The sequence below is a fragment of the Salvelinus namaycush genome, chromosome 10, assembly GCF_016432855.1.
Source record: "Salvelinus namaycush isolate Seneca chromosome 10, SaNama_1.0, whole genome shotgun sequence".
Taxonomy (NCBI): domain Eukaryota; kingdom Metazoa; phylum Chordata; class Actinopteri; order Salmoniformes; family Salmonidae; genus Salvelinus; species Salvelinus namaycush.
Window position 1 is genome coordinate 18,480,367 of NC_052316.1, and position 25,345 is coordinate 18,505,711.

At 43.0% G+C, this 25,345-nt stretch overlaps 1 protein-coding gene across 2 annotated transcripts in view; it reads right to left on the reverse strand.

Annotated features, from left to right (window-relative positions):
- Nucleotides 1-25,345, reverse strand: part of LOC120054794 (guanine nucleotide-binding protein subunit alpha-11-like) — a 75,209-nt gene that overhangs the window by 37,593 nt on the left and 12,271 nt on the right. For both annotated transcript variants that reach the window (XM_039002420.1, XM_039002421.1), the window contains exon 2: nt 286-470. In XM_039002420.1, coding sequence (XP_038858348.1) covers nt 286-470 — 185 coding nt within the window. The remainder of the gene's footprint in view (nt 1-285; nt 471-25,345) is intronic.

Sequence of the window (25,345 nt, forward strand, 5' to 3'; positions counted from 1 at the left end):
TTGCAAACATTTCTAAAAACCTGTTTTTACTTTGTAATTGTGTAGATTGATGAGGGGAGAAAAAAAACAATTTAATCCACTTTAGAATAAGGCTGTAACGTAACAAAACGTGGAAAAACTCAAGGGGTCTGAATACTTTCCGAATTCACTGGAAGTGATCTCTAATGTGGCGTCTAGATATATGCCTACATAACACTATAATAATACAAGACATTTTGACTAACAATGTATTTTTCTAATGAGTGGACCCCAATCCCCATCCCCATCTCCTCCAGCCAGACTCACCTTGTTCTGTTCATACTTGTACTGTATCTTGAGGGTCTCAGAGGCCCGGATCATGGACTGCATGGAGGTGAAGATGTTCTGATAGACCAGTTTGGTGAAGCCTCTTTTGTCCTCGTCGGTGTAGCCCGTCCCGTGGATGATGCGCATCTGTTTGATGAAGGTGCTCTTGCCACTTTCGCCAGTGCCTGTGGAGACACAGGACAGAACACAGGTTAGACAGAGGTTTCCAAATGTTTTCAGTTTGAGTGTAGTCCACTATGCAAGTTTGACTGGAGCGCGGCGTGAGATTCCCAAAGGCTGGAGGGAAGGCCTTCTCGCCCACTCAAATTCTGCTCCAGTAGCGCTCACAAGAAACTGATAAAACACACAGGTGCAAAATCAAGGTGACTTACAAAGATGAGGACCAAGAGAGGGAGTGCGGTGATGTAATGTCCACAACTAAAGAATCATTGTGGAATCTGAAAAGACATCTCGAAAGCATGATGCTGTACTTACTATGTGCACATGCTAAAAGCAAGGAACACGGTGGGTAGCTAATTAAGTGTGCCATTGTAGCACAGTATTTATAAACAAAATAATCTGATCACTTAAAAGTTTTCATTTTTGTTCTATTCCATACAATAGGCCATAATTGATTTTGGCCCAATAGGCCTTGCATATTCCAACTTCAAGACCCTTTCCATTTTAATTTTGGCTATTTTGCCCGAAAACCTTTAGGCCTGCCTATTGAAAAAAATTGAAAAAATTACATCCCTGCCCAGCCTGACAAGATTGGCCATAGGTGTTTAGCATTCCCAGTGGCTCTGCAAGCATGGAGAGGATATTCTCCGCTGCTGGCCTGCTCTCCAGGCACTATTGCATGAGCCTGAAGCCAGACTCAAAAGGCACTGTAGAGTGAGCCTAATAAGGCATTTTTTGTTTAATTTGTATATCATTCTAAGTAAGTCACAGTCTATGAGCAATTTCTAAACTACAATTATTTAATAGAGTTTAATGTTGTTTAAATGCTGAGTGCTTAATGTCCCTGACTCCCTACCAGCCCAGTGTTGAACTTGCAAATAATTCACAATGTATTTCTTTGTAGGCTATAGCCTTGAAAAAAATTGAAATAAAGCCTAAATAATTAATTTCCGTTCCTTCTAAGGCTCCCTGTCTGGCTCCTGACCTATTTAGAGTGTTTATATACAGTTTAATATGACATGTAGCCTATTTGAAATGATAAGCGCCTGTTACGTTCACATTTTCATGTTTATTAAAACACTTAATTCAAATCATAGTTTCATTTCAATACTTCAAAACCAAAATGGTAGGTCCAGGTAGTCACAAAAATAGATGGGTGTTAGGTTAAATTGTGATTTTAATGAATGGAGCGAATTTAGAGTGGCATTTTTCTCTCTCCTGTGAGTGCAGAGAGGTTTTTAGTGGAGCGGATGGAAAGGAGATGTAGCACCAGAGCAGTGTTGTCAACACCGCTCACATACTCTGTGATACCCTCTCCTCCACAGAGAGCTAAAGCTTACCGCACCGTGCGACAAGTGCATGAAACTGATAGCATCCAGAGGGGTACTTTGTGCAGGAAAACAATACACATGACTTGTGCATTGCCAGGAGCTATATATTCTACAGCAACTCTAATGTCTGGCACCATCCAACATCTTATAAGATGAAGGGGAAAAAATAGGTTGGATGGACGGTCAGATAGAAACAGACAACCCCACATCTCCAACACCACAGCATTTTCTGCGTCCCAGCGGAGGTCCCAAATATTTTGTATCTTTATATGGACATTTCTAACTGCTGTGTCCAATAGTATATTTGGGAATGACGAGTCCAAACCAGTGTAGAGAACAGTTAAGTATGGGTAGAGCACTACCCTGCCTCCCTCCAACACACCATCCTCTCCTCTCCCAGTACCCAGGCTGAGTCACCACAGCTTCAGCAGCTCTCCTCTGACGCTCTTCCTGTTCTCCTCACTTTCCATATTCTACTCTCCAATACCTATCCTTTCTCCTCTCCCCTTCTCCTCAGTGCCGAGTACTACCCGCTTCCTCAATACCCGTTTCCTCTATTTGCTCTGCAACCTTTGCACACATGCCAGGCTGGGGAGCAACATGAAATAGCCCATTACATAACGTTTTCTTTGTCTCCGTAGACCCGGCTGCATGGCGGCTGCTGCTGCTCCTTTCAGAGCTCAGAAGCCAAGGCAAGCAGTGGGAGATGTACTATCTAGCACTGTCTTAAACGGTTGGTTTGGATGTGAGTTCTTCAGAATAGCTAACGAATTGAAAGCGGTTGAAACAAGGCCATTTCATGCACTGAGAAAAAAGGCAAAAAACCACATGTAGCTTAATAAAGGATAGGCCTAGTGTTAGGTAGATGGATTTTAAGGATATAAGTCTTTCTTTTGGACATTGGCCAATTTGACCATTTAACAGCCAGGGTCTCCCCTATATTTCATTGAATGGCAGTTAATAAAGGAATGATCAGTAGGTGCATAACGTGTGTGTGCTGTAGTACTGCACGTTTTACTCTCTCCTCTGTGACAAAGCTGCATTGATGAGTGTCTGAGAGCCCTGACCGGTGTTGGTCTTCCTCAGAGGATCTCTGCTCCTCAGTTAACTAGGTCAGGCCAGACAGTTTCCTACAGATGAGCAGACTTCAATGAAAGGTTCACAATTAGCCTCACACACTGCGCTCTCTCACTGACCCCTACTGAATGAAGAGAGGAACCTCAGAAACTCAGTAGAGATGGGGAGGAAAGTGAAGGAACATAGTAACATTGTCCTGATGTCATACCAGGTACTGTGTGGAGTCACAGATTAGATGAACTGGACAAGGCATGAGCAATCAACAGAATCAGGCGGAAGGATCGCAGCGGTTGGATTTCCAGGATAAGCGCAGAAGGCACACACAGACCTCAGTCAGTGAGAAAATTCTGGGAGGCAGTATACAATCCGGTGTTGTCATCCTTCTTCAGTTCAAACACACAGCTATGTTTGAAATATCTAGGAAACCATCTACATTCACCACTAGCACTGTTGCTACACAAGTGTTGAAGTACATTTCTAGTTACCATGGCAAGTATTCTATTATTAATTATTTTAGAAAGTTCTACATGTAACTCAAAATACCCACTGCACTGCCAACTGAAATCATTTAAAAAGGCAACTGTACAATGCACCCATTTATTGATAAAATATTACAAGCCAACCAAATTAACTAATGATAAAATCTGCTCCACAGTTCTTTCTCCATGTTTATTTAGTTGGTATTAGACTTGGTTGCCAGAGCACGACTGTAAAGAGGCTTACTCACTATCAACTATGAGTACTTCTGGTAATTAGCCTTCTAGTATAATGCTAACCCAGTATCATGATAGACCTACTTACGGCTGGGCGGTATACCGTATTTTACTATATATACACACACCGGTATTGATGCACGGACCGGTTTGGGTTTTTACTTTATCTTCTATAACGGTATTTGAATGTTTGGTTTATTAAATGTGATACGCCGTGTGTTATGTCCATTTTTAGTTTACTCCGCTACTTGAGTCCATATCCCTCTCCGCTCCCTCTCGCTCCACACAGACCTAGTCCCACCCAGTCACTCAAGAAGCACATTTGTTGTTGCTTGACCACGAGACACTTGTGTTCAGTCTGCATGGTCAATGCAGCACATGCAACAATGTTGATGACACCGATGTTGTTTCCAATTTTATATTACTATAAATCCACAAGTGTTCCATAATTACAATATTAGTTTGTTTCTTACATCTGCAAACAGCTAGTTTGTATTTTCTTAGCAAGTTAAGCTAAATCGTGTTAGCCACTAATGCTAATCGCTAGTTAGCTGGCTAGCTAATTATTTTAGGTTGAATTGAACAGTATAAAATATTCCGAATGGAGAAAGACTCATTGAAATAATTTTGAAAATATGTGTTGCCACCCTAGGGTCACGCACTACTCATACAGCAAATGTAAAACTTTTATTAATCAAAAACATAAATTACCATAAAAAAAGTGAAAAACACCATAAATATTTTGGCCATATCGCCTAGGCCTACTCAGTGTAGGATGTTTCAATTAAAAATGTAATTTGAAATATGTAATTATTACGTAATTACATGTTTCAATTAAAAATGTAATTTGAAATACACTGCTCAAAAAAAAAAAAAAGGGAACACTTAAACAACACAATGTAACTCCAAGTCAATCACATTTCTGTGAAATCAAACTGTCCACTTAGGAAGCAACACTGATTGACAATAAATTTCACATGCTGTTGTGCAAATGGAATAGACAAAAGGTGGAAATTATAGGCAATTAGCAAGACACCCCCAATAAAGGAATGGTTCTGCAGGTGGTGACCACAGACCACTTCTCAGTTCCTATGCTTCCTGGCTGATGTTTTGGTCACTTTTGAATGCTGGCGGTGCTTTCACTCTAGTGGTAGCATGAGACGGAGTCTACAACCCACACAAGTGGCTCAGGTAGTGCAGTTCATCCAGGATGGCACATCAATGCGAGCTGTGGCAAAAAGGTTTGCTGTGTGTCAGCGTAGTGTCCAGAGCATGGAGGCGCTACCAGGAGACAGGCCAGTACATCAGGAGACTTGGAGGAGGCCGTAGGAGGGCAACAACCCAGCAGCAGGACCGCTACCTCCGCCTTTGTGCAAGGAGGTGCACTGCCAGAGCCCTGCAAAATGACCTCCAGCAGGCCACAAATGTGCATGTGTCTGCTCAAACGGTCAGAAACAGACTCCATGAGGGTGGTATGAGGGCCCGACGTCCACAGGTGGGGGTTGTGCTTACAGCCCAACACCGTGCAGGACGTTTGGCATTTGCCAGAGAACACCAAGATTGGCAAATTCGCCACTGGCGCCCTGTGCTCTTCACAGATGAAAGCAGGTTCACACTGAGCACATGTGACAGAGTCTGGAGACGCCATGGAGAACGTTCTGCTGTCTGCAACATCCTCCAGCATGACCGGTTTGGTGGTGGGTCAGTCATGGTGTGGGGTGGCATTTCTTTGTGGGGCCGCACAGCCCTCCATGTGCTCGCCAGAGGTAGCCTGACTGCCATTAGGTACCGAGATGAGATCCTCAGACCCCTTGTGAGACCATATGCTGACACATGCACATTTGTGGCCTGCTGGAGGTCATTTTGCAGATCTCTGGCAGTGCACCTCCTTGCACAAAGGCGGAGGTAGCGGTCCTGCTGCTGGGTTGTTGCCCTCCTACGGCCTCCTCCACGTCTCCTGGTGTACTGGCCTGTCTCCTGGTAGCGCCTCCATGCTCTGGACACTACGCTGACAGACACAGCAAACCTTTTTGCCACAGCTCGCATTGATGTGCCATCCTGGATGAACTGCACTACCTAAGCCACTTGTGTGGGTTGTAGACTCCGTCTCATGCTACCACTAGAGTGAAAGCACCGCCAGCATTCAAAAGTGACCAAAACATCAGCTAGGAAGCATAGGAACTGAGAAGTGGTCTGTGGTCACCACCTGCAGAACCATTCCTTTATTGGGGGTGTCTTGCTAATTGCCTATAATTTCCACCTTTTGTCTATTCCATTTGCACAACAGCATGTGAAATTTATTGTCAGTGTTGCTTCCTAAGTGGACAGTTTGATTTCACAGAAGTGTGATTGACTTGGAGTTACATTGTGTTGTTTAAGTGTTCCCTTTATTTTTTTGAGCAGTGTATGTAATTATTACGTAATTACCACATCACCATGCACTTCCTGAGTAAATACCATGTAATAAGTGGCCTGTAAAATAATAAACGTCAGCAAAACTTCAAAACAGAGGAAGAACCGTCTGACAATGTCAGTGAAGCAGTTAGTCACCCCCATGACTAACCATTAGCTTGAAGTGAGAAAATAGGTCAAAATGGATCCATTTAATTTGGTGTTGGCAGCAGAGGGCCACGGGATGCATTTCCACTCCAAACGAATGGAAGTCAATAACTTGAGGCTGAGGTTGGCTTCCTCTCCGAGGAGAAAAACAACTGTGCAGTAAGTGTGACAAAGTGGAGGAGTAAGACCCCCTTTTGTAAATTATTATCCAAAATGTTGCCCTGCGATGCAATTAGGCAGCCAGCTCAGCAGAAAGTCACTGGGACACTGGCTGGATACGAGGCCCCAGGCTCTGTTCACAGGGTTCTCTGGGTTAGGCGGCTAGCAGGCTGGGTTTTAAAAGGAACTCAAACCCCTAACACTTGGTGACCCACCCGGCCAGGGAGACTTGCATTTAGGATTCCCCTGTCTTGATGTTGAACAGCTGCTTCGGACAAGTCTAGCAGTAGCGAGATATAAAATTCTTCCTTATTCATTTCCCGTGACCCTGTCACAAGATGATCCCTCCCCCAGTCCCTTCTCCCCCCTCTGTGTCTGTGCAGCAGCTTTGCTGAGGCTGCTTCCTGTCTCTGCCTGCGTGGAGCAGACTAGTAGGCACTAGGTAGCCTACATCTCAATAATCTACAGTTGTGTCCTCTCCATGTATAATTTCCTTCATATGCACTCATATCAGCATAAACGGGTGACACCAAAATTGGTAGACATCCTCCATTTTCACCTAGCCTGTGTTTTCGGCTCAGTGCAGCTGAAGGAGACAAGCAGAGGACGCTACGTTAGACTATTAAAACACAGCCCTTGCCTCACCACCTGCTGCCAAGGCACATCCTCAGGCCCTGAACATGGATCGTGCAGGCTGCAGTCTTCCAACCGAATGACAGTCATTTCTCCAGCGCCTTCAGGAGGGAAGTTGGGAGTGGATCAGAGGAGACTGGGAGAGATTGCCATCCGGGTGGATCTGCCTGTCTGTAGCAGATTCTGTTCTTTCCGCTGACTGGAATCAGAGGAGTAATCTGAGTGGGCAGACGGAGAGAGGGAGAGCATCTCTGTGGAGAGTAGTTCTATTCCAGTTTGGAGAGCACTCCACATTCTTTTCCTTCTAAAGGACTTACAGTGCCTTCAGAAAGTATTCACACCCCTTGACTTTTTCCACATTTTGATGTGTTATAGCCTGAATTCAAAATCTATTTAATTTAGATGTTTTTGTCACTGGCCTACCCACAATACCCTAGAAAGTGTAATTCTGCATTTAGAATTTTTACTAATTAATACAAAATGTAAAGCTGAAATGTCTTGAGTCAACCCTAAATGCGTTCAGGAGTAAACATTTGCTTAAGGCATATAATAAGATAAATGGGCTCACAGTGTTAAGTAATGATCAACAACCAATATGACAGTATTTGAAGAATTTAGAAAACGCAAATGCGGTGCAATCCAGGTGTGGAAAGGTTTTAAGAGACTTACCCAGAAAGACTCACAGCTGTAATCGCTGCAGAAAAGTATTGACTCAGGGGCGTGAATGTAAATTTGATATATTTCATTTTCAATACATTTGCTAAAACGTCTAAAAACATGTTTCCACTTTGTCATTATGGGGTGTAGAAGGGAGAGAAAAATAATTAAATTAATCCATTTTGAATTCAGGCTGTAACACAAAATGTGGATTAAGTCAAGGGGTATGAATACCTTCTGAAGGCACTGTAAATGTCCATCTAATCATTTGCCTATTTTTGTTCACAACTAATCAGAACTAACAGCACGGGAATAGCCATATTTCCCACTGGGTAAAAGACTAGTGGGCTTCGCAATCCCTCCTTGGGTTAATCTAATTGTGTTCCGACCGGCTAACTTCTCTTTCTGGAACTCAGAGAAAGAAACACACTGAGCAAGCGAAACACATGCAGGCCGCTGGTGATGCCCGACAATGCAGACAGACACACATCAGACAATGTCTTAAAGGGTAAGGCTCTTCTAGACCACAGGGGGTGGCCTAGCCCTATATCTTGTTGCATAATAGTGCCTTGGGAATCATAGCATCACCTAATCTACTGAATTTAACGTTTGGATGGACTCACTCCCTGAGATCCAGTAGTTACAGGGATATACAGTTGAAGTCAGAAGTTTACATACACCTTAACCAAATACATTTAAACTCAGTTTTTCACAATTACTGACATTTAATCCTAGTAAAAATTCAATTTTAGGTCAGTTAGGATTACCACTTTATTTTAATAATGTGAAATGTCAGAATAATAGTAGAGAAAATGATTTCAGCTTTTATTTCTTTAATCACATTCCCAGTGGGTCAGAGGTTTACACACACTCAATTAGTATTTGGTAGCATTGCCTTTAAATTGTTTGACTTGGGTCAAATGTTTTGGGTAGCCTTCCACAAGCTTCCAACAATAAGATGGTGGAATTTTGGCCCATTCCTCCTGGCAGAGCTGGTGTAACTGAGTCAGGTTTGTAGGCCTCCTTGCTCGCACACGCTTTTTCAGTTCTGCCCACAAATTTTCTATAGGATTGAGGTCAGGGCTTTGTGATGGCCACACCAATACCTTGACTTTGTTGTCCTTAAGCCATTTCCCACAACTTTGGAAGTATGCTTGGGGTCATTGTCCATTTGGAAGACCCATTTGCTACCAAGCTTTAACTTTGTGACTGATGTCTTAAGATGATGCTTCAATATATCCACAATTTTCCTTCATGATGCCATCTACTTTGTGAAGTGCACCAGTCCCTCCTGCAGCAAAGCACCCTCACAACATGATGCTGCCACCCCCGTGCTTCACGGTTGGGATGGTGTTCTTCGGCTTGCAAACATCCCCCTTTTTCCTCCAAACATAACGATGGTCATTATGGCCAAACAGTTCTATTTTTGTTTCACCAGACCAGAGGACATTTCTCCAAAAAGTACAATCTTTGTCCCCATGTGCAGTTGCAAACCGTAGTCTGGCTTTTTTTAATGGCGGTTTTGGAGCAGTGGCTTCTTCCTTGCTGAGCGGCCTTTCAGGTTATGTCGATATAGGACTCGTTTTACTGTGGATATAGATACCTTTGTACCTGTTTCCTCCAGCATCATCACAAGGTCCTTTGCTGTTGTTCTGTAATAATTGATATGCACTTTTCGCACCAAAGTACGTTCATCTTTAGGAGACAGAACATGACTCCTTCCTGAGCGGTATGACGGCAGCGTGGTCCCATGGTGTTTATACTTGCGTACTATTGTTTGTACAGATGAACGTGGTACCTTCAGGCATTTGGAAATTGCTCCCAAGGATGAACCAGACTTGGAGGTCAACAATTATTTCTCTCAGGTCTTGGCTGATTTCTTTTGATTTTCCCATGATGTCAAGCAAAGAAGCACTGAGTTTGAAGGTAGGCCTTGAAATACATCCACAAATACACCTCCAATTGACTCAAATTATGTCAGTTAGCCTATCAGACGCTTCTAAAGCTATGACATCATTTTCTGGAATTTTCCAAGCTGTTTAAAGGCACCGTCAACTTAGTGTCTGTAAACTTCTGACCCACTGGAATTGTGATACAGTGAATAAGTGAAATGATCTGTCTGTAAACAATTGTTGGAAAAATTCCTTGTGTCATGCACAAACTAGATGTCCTAACCGCCTTGCCAAAACTATAGTTTGTTAACTAGAAATTAGTGGAGTGGTTGAAAAACGAGTTATGACTCCAACCTAAGTGTACGTAAACTTCCGACTTCAATTGTAGGAAGGATCATACAGGGATACATAAGCATTAAGGCTTTCACAGACTGCCACACAACTGCCGAAACTCTGGGTGTGTCACTGTTTGCTCAACCAACAGAGCAGACACACAGGTATAGCCTTTCTTTCACACAGCAAGTAAAGCTAGCCTACATTTTACTGCCCAGATATCAATGAGCAATTTTCATACCAACTACACCATTTCTTATGCTCACGGTATGTTCATTCATCTGATCACATCTGTTCTACTCACGATGGCCTAGCTTGCTGCTCAGTGAGTGTGTAAATCACAACCATGTCTAATGTGAAACTTCCATTTTCCTGTGAGCCTACATTTAATTGGAATAAAATGAGCGAGCCTCCATTTGTGAAGCACTGCAGTAACAGTGGCCGAGAATGTGAGTGAATGCAATATACTATACGTATGTGGGTGAACCTATAATACGGTTATCCTTTAAAGCAGCACGTACAGGATAATCAATGAGGGGCTATGCGTTCTGTGGAAAATAATGAATGACGTGGAAGGTGTGTTCCACGACAGGCTAGCGGAGTAGAACTGACCTTCCACTGGGTTGCATTATTTTCCAGAGAACGAATAGAGCCCCGAGTTGATTATCCCTTTTATACCATGTCTATAATTTAACACATTTGCCGCTAGAAATGTGTTCAACAGCAAGTTTACTAGATAGCTACAGTAGTTGCCATGGTAACAAAACAAAAAAAATGACTTGCTAGTTTAGCTAACCAAACCATCAGTCCTAACTTTCAATTATGAAAATCTAATTCAACAATGCCAATCAATTCAACTTCTGCTTTCAAAAGCAGGTCAAACACTAAACATGTAAGAATGAGCTATAGCAATTGAATTCTACTGTGCATATATACCGTGTGTTATAGGGAAATAATGCACTCAAGAATGCCCTTCAAGCCAACCAGAAACAAGTACCCAACAAAGCCATTGTATAGTGTAGAAATATTTTTTGTATACCCATTCAGGAATGAAACCCACAACATTGGTGACATGCTGTTGGCACCTTGCTCGAAGCCAATGGAACCGTCATTACCTTCGCAGCAGAGCAGACCTCACAGCCACCACCACTAACTGTTCTGTGCCGGTCGGTCTCAGCATAATCTAGGACGCTAGTGCCCATTATTACTACAATGTACAAAAATATAAAAACGCAACATGTAAAGTGTTGGTCCCATATTTCATGAGCTGAAATAAAAGATCAACAAGTTTCTCTCAAATTTTGTGCACAAATTTGTTTATATCCCCGTTCGGGAGCATTTCTCCTTTGCCAAGATAATCCATCTATCCACCTGACAGGTGTGGCATATCAAGAAGCTGATTAAACAGCATGATCATGTGCTGGGGACAATAAAAGGCCACTAAAATGTGCAGTTTTGTAACAACGCCACAGATGTCTCAAGTTTTGAGGGAGCGTGCAATTGGCATTCTGTCTGCAAGAATGTCCACCAGAACTGTTGGCAGAGAATCGAATGTTAATTTCTCTACCATATGCCACCTCCAACGTTGTTTTAGAGAATTTGGCAGTGCCTCACAACCATAGACCACGTGTAACCACGCCAGCCCAGGACCTCCACATCCGGCTTCTTCACCTGCGGGATCGTCTTGAGACCAGCCACCCAGACAGCTGATGAAACTATGGGTTTGCACAGCCAACGAATTTCAGCAAACTGTTAGAAACCGTCTAAGGGAAGCTCATCTGCATGGACGTCGTCCTTGCCAGGGTCTTGACCTGACTGCAGTTTGGCCTCATAACCAACTTCAGTGGGAAAATGCTCACCTTCGAAGGCCACTGGTATGCTGGAGAAGTCGGCTCTTCATGGATTACTCCCAGGTTTCAACTTCAATACATAGAGTGTATTGCAACGTGTGTGCCCAATGGTGGAGGTGAGGTTATGGTATGTGCAGACATATGCTACAGACAACAAACACAATTGCATTTTTTCCGATAGCAATTTGAATGCAAAGAGATACCGTGATGAGATCTTGAGGCCCATTGTCGTGCCATTCATCCGTCGCCATCACATGTCAGCATGATAATGCACGGCCCCATGTCACAAGGATCTGTACACAATTCCAGGAAGCTGAAAATGTCCCAATTATTCCATGGCCTGCATACTCAGACACCCACTGAACATGTTTGGGATGCTGCTGCTGCTACTAGCTGTTTATTATCTATGCAGTCACTTTACCTCTACCTTCATGTACGTTACCTAAATTCCCGATTAACCTGTACCCCCGCACATTGACTCAGTACCGATACCCCCTCTATATCGCCTCGTTATTGTTTTTTTAGTTTTTTTAATTGTGTTACTTTTTTTTCCTACATATGATCTATAACTGGGCTAATAACTCAATAACTAGCAAAGGATATAAACAAAATGTGCACACGTGGCTACATGCAGCTCTCGCTTTGATCTCAAAACAAGTGCATCGACTCACGACCGCTCATGCTGTAAACAGTCCAGTTCAAAGTAAATGGCATAGATCCATATATGGCAATGGCCTATTTGCATATATGGCTACTGCAGCGCTGATTGTTTATGCCACACTGGTCTGTGTAGAGTACGGGCTGAGTGGTGCATGTCAATACAATAGAAACCTACTCCGATTCGTTCTGCCTACAACAAAATCTCTTGCATAGTTTGTTTTGGTATATTGCATTGAAAGTGGCTAATATTGCGCTGATTCGATCAAAATTGCCACAGTAAAGGGAAACGTTGATAGTGTTAACAGGGTCACCAACCTTTTCAAGATCACTTTGAATCAAAATGCATGCAGAGAACCGCTCAGATTTTTTTGTAAAATTACTTAAAAAATGTAAGCCTTTATGCAACATTAACCAATTAAAAACAGCTATAGGCCCAATATACTACCACCACATATTGGCTTTGATTGAATTGCCCTGCAAATGCCTTTATTTAAGCAATTTCAAAATATTTCAAAATTTGAAGTAGGCTATATGATCACACCAGTAATAGATCCGTTGTTGTATTACTTGTGAAGCATAGCTGAGTGAGCATATTTTTTTTATTTTATTTTTTTAAATAGCTTTTTATAAAAAATGTATTGGGCTGATGCCTGCATCTGATGTTCAGTCTCAGAGGGAGAGCAGCAGATTGAGCAGCAGCCTCTTAAAATCCCTCCACTCTCCCTGACCAAAAAGGGACACAGTCTTTCAGATTATGGCAAAACTTGAGTTGCACTGAACAGAGAAAGTGAAATATTCCTGGATATTAAAAGAAGACCCAAGCTGCTAATAACAATGCAACCTTATAAAAACACTTTCCTACTCATTCATCACTGCTGCAGTGCTTGTTGTAGCACTGAGTGGCAATAGGATTAAGGTGCATTATGGCTTTTAAAAGTGTTGAGTACAAAGTTGACAGAGCTGAGTAAGAACTTAAACATGAACTCACTCAAAAACAGCATCTCTTTGCTGTATTCGTTGGCAGTCTCTAGTCATGGTTTTAAAATCTCACAGTATCAACTTTGCTGTAGCTTTCTTTTATGCCTGCTACGATACTGCAGACACGGTCATCTGAGCCTTCCGATTGGCCAGAGTTAGGCCCATAGTGCACTTGATTTGCTCTAGAAATCAAGGAAAAACTAGGGTGCAGAGGCACCAGACAGGAAGAAGTGAGAAAAAAATAGGAACACAAGGAATTATCGTTTTTTTTTTAAAGAAATGTTAGGCGATTGAATAGGAATGCCTTTGCGATCGACCGGTTGGTGACCACTGCCCTAGAAAGTTGAGTGAAGTTCAAACTTATACTTCTCTCTGTGGGCTAATATCTATGCACGGCAGTCTCGAAGCTACTTGAGACTATTGCAGCTTAGAGGGAGCATTGGTTCCAAGGTCAAATCTTTGTCTATTTATTGAGGCTACCAAACAGCCCTTATCATTTTGATTGTAATAATTTTTACAAATTCCAAATGCAAGTTTCATAAGTAAATTATACATTTCAAGCAATTTTTACTTACCGTAAACAGTTAAATACCTTGATCACCAAACCCTTTTTAGAGCTGCATATCCATTTATGGCAATCCTCTGTACAATGACATTTGCGCTGCATCCGATCCTATAGCTGTACAGCAAATCAGCAATCTGTTCGCTAGCTCAGGGGTTCTCAAACTTAACCCACATCCCCCAAAAAGGAGTGGTTCAAAACTTGTGACCCCTGCGCACGCGCATGCATGCATGCGTGGCCCAGGGAGAATAAGCCAACAATCGCTGCTCAAATGTAGCCTGTCATTACAACCATAAACAATGATGCATTTCCAAAATGCAAGTAAGAAATAAACTGCGTTTACACCTGCATTTTAAGCTGAAAGTCATTCACATTAGCAGTCAATATTAACTAGGGATATCATGTCACATTGTCACTCCTCTGGTGTCCAGAACAAGCAGGAGCATATGGCTGGCTAACTGTATGCAGTGTGGGTTGCAGGATCAGATGGAAAGCATGAACTGTCTGTAGCCATTTTCCTTCCTCACAAATATTGTAATTAATTTGCCAGAATGTTACATCGTCAACCCATAAGTATTGAAGGAAGTGAGATGCTACAGCCATCTTCAGACATATAGCCAGTACCACCACTGAGGTATATAATTATGAACCCACCCAAACTAGGCCTATCTGAAATATGAAAATTAATGAAATCACCAGGTAGCTTATTGTTCTGGCAAAGATGAATCCATAGGATATTGGTGAACTGTATTTTATATGGATAATATTATCATAGGTAGGCTACAAGCGCTTTTTGGTCACTAATCTGGATGTGAGACCACATTTGAGTGCCAATGCTGATGACTGGTCACTGATCAACAGTCAAGAAATTCAACTTTTTCGTTCTGAAGCACAAATTAGATGTTTTTAAAACAAGAATTTGGTGCGATGCAGTAGGCCTATGTTAGTAACCAGATCAAACACGCAAATGTATAAATAAAATACAAATGGTAGGCTATATGTAGCTTATTAAAATATTTATGAAAAAACAAAAAGAATCTCTAAATTACGACCCACCCCCCCCCAAAAACCTCAGAGCTAGCTCACCCGACCTTTGTTGACAGTTTTCTGGTCCAATCAGAGGGTCAAGCGTGTGTTTCACTAGTGAATATGTTTTTTTTGCAAGTGCGATACAGTCTCTGGCTGCGTGGAGAGTAGCCTAATCCATGGAGACACTGTACTACAAAATGAGTGACAAAAAGTTACAAAACCTGGCCAGATAATTTCAAGTCAGTCTCAAGTCAAAGTAGTCACGAGTCTTTAGCCATCAAATGTGACTCGAGTCCAAGTCGTGTGTGACTCGAGTCCAAGTCGTGTGTGACTCGAGTCCAAGTCGTGTGTGACTCGAGTCCAAGTCGTGTGTGACTCGAGTCCAAACCTCTGGCGATAATATACCACATAGAAAGTATTTTCAATCTCAAAAAGAGAGGCACACCGCTGTATACGCTTCACAATATTATGAGTTATCCCTCACGGAAGACTATGAGCTCACCCATTGTGGGCAAAGGTGTACTTTAAATCAAATGTTATTTGTGACATGAATACAACAGGTGTAGTAAACCTTACAGTTTCTTACAAGCCCTTAACCAACAATGCTTTAACATGTTAGGTAAAAAAATAGAAAAGTAATAAAATAAAAACAAATAATTAAACAGCAGCAGTAAAATAACAATAGCGAGGCTATATACAGGGGGTACCACTACAGAGTCAATGTGCGGGGCACGGGTTACTCGAGGTAATATGTACATGTAAGCATCTCCATTCCAAAATTAAATCTAGAATCGGGTTCCTATTTCGCAACAAAGCATCATCACTCATGCTGCCAAACACACTCTCGTAAAACTGACTATCCTACCGATCCTTGACTTCAGCGATGTCATTTACAAAATAGCCTCCAACACTCTACTCAGCAAATTGCATGCAGTCTATCACAGTGCCATCCGTTTAGTCACCAAAGCCCCATATACTACCCACCACTGTGACCTGTATGCTCTCGTTGGCTGGCCCTCGCTACATATTCGTCGCCAAACCCACTGGCTCATCTATAAGTCTTTGCTAGGTAAAGCACCGCCTTATCTCAGCTCACTGGTCACCATAGCAGTACCCACCTGTAGCACGCGCTCCAGCAGGTATATTTCACTGGTCATCCCCAAAGCCAACTCCTCTTTGGCCGCCTTTCCTTCCAGTTCTCTGCTGCCAATGACTGGACCAAATTGCAAAAATCACTGAACCTGGAGACATATCTACCCCTCTAACTTTAAGCATCAGCTGTCAGAGCAGCTTACTGATCACTGTACCTGTACACAGCCCATCTGTAAATGGCACACCCAACTACCTCATCCCCATATTGTTATTTATTTATTCATTTTTTTGCTCTTTTGCACCCCAGTATATCACTTGCACATCATCATCTGCACATCTATCACTCCAGTGTTAATGCTAAATTGTAATTATTTCAGCTCTATGGCCTATTTATTGCCTTACCTCCCTAATCTTACTACATTTGCACACACTGTACATAGATTTTTCTATTGTGTTATTGACTATACGTTTGTTTATCCCATGTGTAACTGTTGTTTTTGTCGCACTGCTTTGCTTTATCTTGGCCAGGTCGCAGTTGTAAATGAGAACTTGTTCTCAACTGGCCTACCTGGTTAAATTTTAAAAAATGTAGGCAGAGTTAAAGTGACCATGCATAGATAATAAACAGAGTAGCAGCAGAGTAAAAGAGGGTTCTGAGTAGCCCTTTGATTAGCTGTTCAGGAGTCTTATGGCTTGGAGGGTAGAAGCTGTTAAGAAGCCTTTTGGACCTAGACTGATGTACTGGGCCGTACGCACTACCCTCTGTAGTGCCTTGCGGTCAGAGGCCGAGCAGTTGCCATACCAGGCAGTGATGCAACCAGTCAGGATGCTCGATGGTGCAGCTGTAGAACCTTTTGAGGATCTGAGGACACATGCCAAATCTTTTCAGTCTCCTGAGGAGTTATAGGCTTTGTCGTGCCCTCGTCACAACTGTCTTAGGGTGTTCGTTCTATGATAGTTTGTTGGTGATGTGGACACCAAGGAACTTAAAGTTCTCAACCTGCTCCACTGCAGCCCCGTCGATGAGAATAGGGGCGTGCTCGGTCCTCCTTTTCCTGTAGTCCACAACCATCTCCTTTGTCTTGATCACTTTAAGGGAGAGGTTGTTGTCCTGGGACCACACGGCCAGGTCTCTGACCTCCTCCCATGTGGCTAAGATTTCAAACCTCCCATTAATAGCTGGGTGGTGAATGTCTTAAACGTCCCAATGATAGGTGCTGTATAGCTCAAATCAGGTGACACTCATTTTGATGGTAGCAGCAGTCAGATCACACATGCAAGACAATTCAGTGCATTCAAGAGAGCCGGGGCCATAATTTATGGCGAGTGGGACTACTGGTACACAAATGTAAAATGTAAATCAAATGCAAAATTAGAGCTTTTTCTAATAAACTCGTGTGGATGTGTCAATGAGGCAGTTTAGAGGCAATCAGGTTTTCAGTGGTGTGTACAGTAGGTAGATAATACATAATGGGTGTTGAATCATACGAGACAAGAGAAATCTTTGGAAGTGCCAAAAAACTATCCCTCACGACCTGATCTTCTGTGCATCTCAACAGATGCTGCATATTAAATAAATCAGCCACAAAGTAATATACAGAATTAACATATAGTACATTCGGGAAAGTATTCAGACCCCTTGACTTCTTCCAAATGTTGTTACGTTAGCCTTATTCTAAAATGGATTCAATGACTTTCTTTCCTCAATCTACACACAATTCCCCATAATGACAAAGGGAAAACAGGTTTAGACATTTTTGCAAAAGTATAAAAAAATAAGAACCTTTACATACATTTTCAGACCCTTTGCTATGAGACTCGAAATTGAACTCAGGTGCATCCTGTTTCCATTGATCATCCTTGAGATGTTCCTACAACTTGATTGGGGTCTGTGGTAAATTCAATTAATTGCACATGATTTGGAAAGGCACACACCTGTCTATATAAGGTCCCACAGTTGATAGTGCATGTCAGAACAAAAACCATGCCATGAAGTCGAAGGAATTGTCCGCAGACAGGATAGGATAGAAAAACCTGTTTTTGCTTTGTCATTATGGGGTATTGGCACATCATAAAAAAACTATTTAAATCAATTTTATAGTAAGACTAACGCAACAAAACGTGGAAAAAGTCAAGGGGTCCATATACTTTCCGAATGCACTGTATGCCCTATCAAAGTAAATATTAGAAGCTGGGGGGGGGGAAATCCAAGCAAAGAAATTAAGCCATTACTTCCCTGAACAGAGCAGAGTCAGTGCCGGTTGAGAATGACACCAGCCCTAGAAATATCTAGGGTAGATCCGACTCGGTCATATAACGAAAGCACTGGTCATCACTGACACAAGCAGCAACCACATCTAATAAAAGGTGTGCATCTCTGGACTTGTCCCAGAGTTTCCCCTGAAATAACTCAGGCAGGATAGGATTCCCAAATTAGCGCTGTTTTCACACTAAACGTATGCCTTCAGTTGGTTTCTGTAGAAGCCTTTGATATTTACAAGCCTGGATGCCGACTCGGGGATCACTGTGCCCTAACTGAAGAAAATATAGGGAAACTGGATACAAAACAGAGCAGAGGGCTTCCTCTGTGGATCTGGGTCATGTTTAGAGTGACAGTGCAGTGGGGTGTGTTTATGTGTGTAACAGCTTGAGGCCGGGGGGGGGGGGGGGGGGGGGGGAGGCTTTACCAGTGGAGCCAACATTACTTTTACTGGCACACCGGGAGATAGGCACAGCCACGGCAAGAGTCAGCTCAGAACCCTCTCCAGTCACTGTCAGCGGGAACACAGAGCAGAGATCCATGTGTGAAAATGCCCAAGTCCTGGCACTCAGCTCTAACACACACATCTCGGAGGGTTTCGCCGACAGATAAGGGCGAGTTCTTACGAGTTCCAACAAGTCTGTTATTTAGTGACTTTTTGTGTTCAGATTATTATTATTATTATTTTTTACAGAAAATGTCATACTATTATCATACCACCAAGCACTACTGGACAACAGATCGATAGTTACCTTGATTTTTGACCTAAAATCCAACTTCAACTCCTGACTGCTGTTCCCTTGTTCAATTCCTTTGTGTCATGGGCCACCAAAAAGCTGCAGGTGTAAATGCGGGAGACGTGCCGGCATCCTGGTGAGATTGAGATGAAGATAATATAAACCGGCACTCCCCTCCATTCTATTCACAAATGTCCAGTCACTTGAGAAGATGGATTAACTTCGTTCGAGACAATCTGAGAGACTTGAAAAGCTGCATTAGATGCCTTGCAGAGACGTGGTTAGATGACCATGTAAGTAGGACTCAGTGGTTTCTCCATGCAGCAGCAAGATCGAACGAAGCCGAACATGGGCAAGTCCAAAGGGGGAGGGGTGCGTGTTCATAAACAACAACTGGTGCGCTGCTTCCAAGTGTGAAAGAAATCTCGAGCTTTTGCTCACCTGAAATAGAATACCTCATGGTAAGCTGCAGACCCTTTAATATACCAAGAGAGTTTACCAACACGTCTCCTGTGCCATTAGGGACACTAAAACTCTAGACCACTTGTATTCTACCCACAGAAACGCACATAAGGCCCTCAATCATCCTCCCTTCGGCAAATCTAACCATGACTATGTGTATGTAAACTTCCGACTTCAACTGTCGGAAGTTTACATACACTTAGGTTGGAGTCATCAAAACTTGTTTTTCAATCACTCCACAAATTTTTGTTAACAAACTATAGATTAGGCAAGTCGGTTAGGACATCTTCTTTGTATATGACACAAGTAATTTTTCCAACAATTGTTTACAGAAAGATTTCTCACAATTCCAATGGGTCAGAAGTTTGCACACACTAAGTTGACTGTGCCTTTAATAAACAGTTTGGAAATTCCAGAAAATTATGTCATGGCTTTAGACGCTTCTGATAGGCTAATTTACATCATGAGTCAACTGGAAGTGTACTTCTGAACGTATTTCAAGGCCTACCTTCAAACTCAATGCCTCTTTGCTTGACATCATAGGAAAATCAAAAGAAATAAGCCAAGACCTCAGGAAAAAAAATTGTTGACTTCCAAGTCTGGTTCATCCTTGGGAGCAATTTCCAAACGCCTGAAGGTACCACGTTCATCTGTACAAACAATAGTAAGCGAGTATAAACACCATGGGACCAAGCAGCCATCATACCGCTCAGGAAGGAGACGTGTTCTGTCTCCTAGAGATGAACGTACTTTGGTGCAAAAAGTGCAAATCAATCCCAGAACAACAGCAAAGGACCTTGTGAAGATGCTGGAGGAAACGGGTACAAAAGTATGTATACCCACAGTAAAACGAGTTCTATATCGACATAACCTGAAAGGCCGCTCAGCAAGGAAGAAGCCACTGCTCCAAAACCACCATAAAAAAGTCAGACTACAGTTTGCAACTGCACATGGGGACAAAGATTGTACTTCTTGGAGAAATGTCCTCTGGTCTGTTGAAACAAAAATAGAATTGTTTGGCCATAATGACCATCGTTATGTTTGGAGGAAAAAGGGGGAGGCTTGCATGCCGAAGAACACCATCCCAACCGTGAAACACGGGGGTGGAAGCATCATGTTGTGGGGGTGCATTGCTGCAGGAGGGACTGGTGCACTTCACAAAATAGTTGGCATCATGAGGCAGGAAAATTGTGGATATATTTAAGTAACATCAAGACATCAGTCACAAAGTTAAAGCTTGGTCGCAAATGGGTCTTCCAAATGGACAATGACCCCAAGCATACTTCCAAAGTTGTGGCAAAATGGCTTAAGGACAACAAAGTCAAGGTATTGGAGTGGCCATCACAAAGCCCTGACCTCAATCCCATAGAAAATGTGTGGGCAGAACTGAAAAAGCGTGTGCGAGCAAGGAGGCCTACAAACCTGTCTCAGTTACACCAGCTCTGTCCGGAGGAATGGGCCAAAATTCCCTCAACTTATTGTGGGAAGCTTGTGGAAGGCTACCCAAAACGTTTGACCCAAGTTAAACCATTTAAAGTTAATGCTACCAAACACTAATTGAGTGTATTTAAACTACTGACCCACTGGGAATGTGATGAAAGAAAAGCTGAAATCATTCTACTATTATTCTGACATTTCACATTCTTAAAATAAAGTGGTGATCCTAACCTAAAACTGGGAATTTTTACTAGGATTAAATGTCAGGAATTGTGAAAAACGGAGTTCAAATGTATTTGGCTAAGGTGTATGTAAACTTCCGGCTTCAACTGTACATATATTCCACCTGTGGTAAATTCAATTGATTGGACATGATTTGGAAAAGGCACAACTGTCTATATAAGGTCCCACAGATGACACGGCATGTCAGAGCAAAAACCAAACCAGGTCGAAGGGATTTTCCGTAGACCTCCGAGACAGGATTGTGTCGAGGCACAGATCTGGGGATGGGTACCAAAACATTTCTGCAGCATTTAAGGTCCCAAGAACACAGTGGCCGCCATTATCCTTAAATAGGAGAAGTTTGGAACCAGGAAGACACTTCCTAGAGCTGGCCGCCCGGCCAAACTGAGCAATCAGGGGAGAAGGGCCTTGGTCAGGGAGGTGACCAAGAACCTGATGGACACTGGTATAGAGTTCCAGAGTTCCTCTGTGGAGATGGGAGAACCTTCCAGAAGGACAACCATCTCTGCAGCATTCCACCAATCAGGCCTTTATGGCAGAGTGGCCAGACGGAAGCCACCCCTCAGTAAAAGGCACGACAGCCCACTTGGAGTTTGCCAAAACGCATCTAAAGGACTCTCAGACCATGCGAAACAAGATTCTCTGGTCTGATGAAACTCTTTGGCCTGAATGCCAAGCATCACGTCTGGAGGAAACCTGGCACCATCCCTACGGGGAAGCATGGTGGGGGCAGCAAAATGCTGTGGGGATGTTTTTCAGCGTCAGGGACTGGGAGACTAGTCAGGATCGAGGGAAAAATAAACAGAGCAAAGTACAGAGAGATCCTTGATGAAAACCTGCTCCAGGGAGCTCAGGACCTCAGACTAGGGTGAAGGTTCAACTTCCAACAGGACAACAATCCTAAGCACACAGCCAAGAAAACGCAGGAGTGGCTTCGGGACAAGTCTCAATGTCCTTGAGTGTCCCAGCCAGACCCCGGACTTGAACCTGATCGAACATATCTGGAGACCAGAGACCTAAATAGCTGTGCAGCAACACTCCCCTTCCAACCTGACCGAGCTTGAGAGGATCTGCAGAGAAGAATGGGGGGGACAGGGGACTGCCCAAATACAGGTGTGCCAAGCTTATAGCATCATACCCAAGAAGACTCAAGGCTGTAATCGCTGCCAAAGGTGCTTCAACAAAGTACTGAGTTAAGGGTCTGAATACTTATGTCAAATTGGATTTGTTTATTTTTAATACATTGGCAAAATAATCTAAAAACCTGTTTTTGCTTTGTCATTATGGGGTATTGTCTGTAAATTGATTAGTAAAAATAAAAAAAATTCATCCAAAATGTTGGTAAAGTGTTGGTAAAGTCAAGGTGTCGAAATACTTTCCAAATGCTGCTACTGTTCTTTATTTTACTATTATTATTACTACCATCATCATCCTTTCCTAAAGCTTAGTCACTTTACCCTGTACATATATACCTCATACCCCTGCACATTCTTCTGGTACTGGTGCTCCCTGTATATAGCTCCATTCTTGTGTAATTTATACCTTCTGTTACTATCACTCTTTTTATTATCATTTTGTGTGTCAGCGGATGTGCTCCCTGGCACTGTGGAGGGAGATGGGCCACCCTGTGGGAGGCAGAGGGGCATGGGGACATACATTCACTCACAGCAGAGCAGCCTCATTAGCCAGAGGAGAACTCCTCCTGGACATCAACAGGTGGAGCTGCCTGGGATCTGAGTCAAGCGCTCAGCAGCCTAAATACACTTCCTGTTCCAGTGAGCAATGTCTTCAACGATGTCAAAATAGTACTATGAACTATAGCACAGGGGCTAGATAAGCATCTGTCTTGACCTATAATTACAGCTAGCTAACTAAAAAGTTGTGTACAAGAACATTACCAAACAAGCACTCCGACAGACACACCCACTGTCTGTCCTGAATGAAAATGTAACAGGTGAAACCACAGACGACTGTTGCAGTTCTCCCAACCTCGTCTCCGAGCATTTCATATAATTCTATATGTAAACCCGAGACACTCAATTTAGTATGATATGTTATGTTTCGAATGGTATGTAGTAATTTCTGGATGTCCATCACCCATTTCGTATGAAATATTACAAATTAAAATTTGTATTATATGTTATGAATTTGCAAAACGTACAATATGATAAATATGATAAACGTATGATAAACTGAGAGAAACGTCCTCTCACTGTCAACTGCTTTTATTTTCAGCAAACTTAACATGTGTAAATATTTGTATGAACATAACAATATTCAACAACTGAGACATAAACTGAACAAGTTCCACAGACATGTGCCTAACAGAAATGGAATAATGTGTCTCTGAACAAAGGGGGGGTCAAAATGAAAAGTAACAGTCAGTATCTGGTGTGGCCACCAGCTGCATTAAGTACTGCAGTGCATCTCCTCCTCATGGACTGCACCAGATTTGCCAGTTCTGATTTGCCAGTTCTGTGAGATGTTACCCCACTCTTCCACCAAGGCACCAGCAAGTTCCAGGACATTTCTTGGGGGTATGGCCCTAGCCCACACCCTCCAAGCCAACAGGTCCCAGACGTGCTCAATGGGATTGAGATCCAGGCTCTTAGCAGAACACTGACATTCCTGTCTTGCAGGAAATCAGCCATATTGCTCGTTCTGTGCGTGGTGGCATTGTCATGCTGGAGGGTCATATAAGGATGAGCCTGCAGGAAGTGTACCACATGAGGGAGGAGGATGTTTTCCCTGTTAATTTTTTTAAATTATTATTTTACCTTGATTTAACTAGGCAAGTCAGTTAAGAACAAATTCTTATTTTCAATGACGGCCTAGGAACAGCGGGTTAACTGCCTTGTTCAGGGGCAGAACGACAGATTTTTACCTTGTCAGCTCAGGGATTCGATCTTGCAACCTTCAGGTTACTAGTCCAATGCTCTAACCACTACGCGCCCTGCCGCCCAGTAACGCACAGCGTTGAGATTGCCTGCAATGACAACAAGCTCAGTCCGATGGTGCTGTGACACCGCCCCAGACCATGACGGACCCTCCACCTCAATCCCGCTCTAGAGTACAGGCCTTGGTGTAATGCCCATTCCTTTGACGATAAACGCGAATCCGACCATCACCCCTGGTGAGACAAAACCGTGACTCGTCAACGAAGAGCACTTTTTGCCAGTCCTGTCTGGTCCAGCGACGGTGGGTTTGTGCCCATAGGCGACGTTGTTGCCGGTGATGGCTGGTGAGGACCTGCCTTACAACAGGCCTACAAGCCCTCAGTCCAGCCTCTCTCAGCCAATTGCGGACAGTCTGAGCACTGATGGAGGGATTGTGCGTTCCTGGTGTAACTCGGGCAGTTGTTGTTGCCATCCTGTACCTGTCCCGCAGGTGTGATGTTCAGATGTACCGATCCTGTGCAGGTGTTGTTACACGTGGTCTGCCACTGCGAGGACGATCAGCTATCTGTCCGGGCTCCCTGTAGCGCTGTCACCTCCCTGACCAAGGCCCTTCTTCCCTGATTGCTCAGTCTGGCCGGGCAGCCAGCTCTAGGAAGAGACTTGGTGGTTCAAAACTTCTTGAATGGAGGCCACTGTGTTCTTGGGTACCTTAAATGCTGCATAAATGTTTTAGTGTCCTTCCCCAGATCTGTGCCTCGACACAACCCTGTCTCGGAGCTCTACGGACAATTCCTTCAACCTTATGGCTTGGTTTTCGCTCTGACATCCACTGTCAACATGTGTACCTTTCCAAATCATGTCTAATCAATTGAAGTTACCACAGGTGGACTCCAATCAAGTAGTAGAAACAGCTCAAAAGATGATTAATGGAAACAGGATGTATGTGAGCTCAATTTCGAGTCTCATAGCAAAGGGTCTGAATAGTTATGTAAATAAAGTTTTTATTTTATTTTTAAAAACGTGTTTTTGCTTTGTCATTATGGGGTAGTGTGTGTATATTGAGAAAAAAATATTATTTAATCAATTTTAGAATAAGGCTGTAACGTAACAAAATGTGGAAAAAGGGGCCTGATTACTTTCCGAATGCACTGTATGTCGGGCTGCATGATGCAAGAGTACTTCCGGCGCCGACAGAGATGGCCGCCTCGCTTCGCGTTCCTAGGAAACTATGCAGTATTTTGTTTTTTTGTGTGTTATTCCTTACATTGGTACCCCAGGTAATCTTAGGTTTCATTACATACAGTCGGGAGGAACTACTG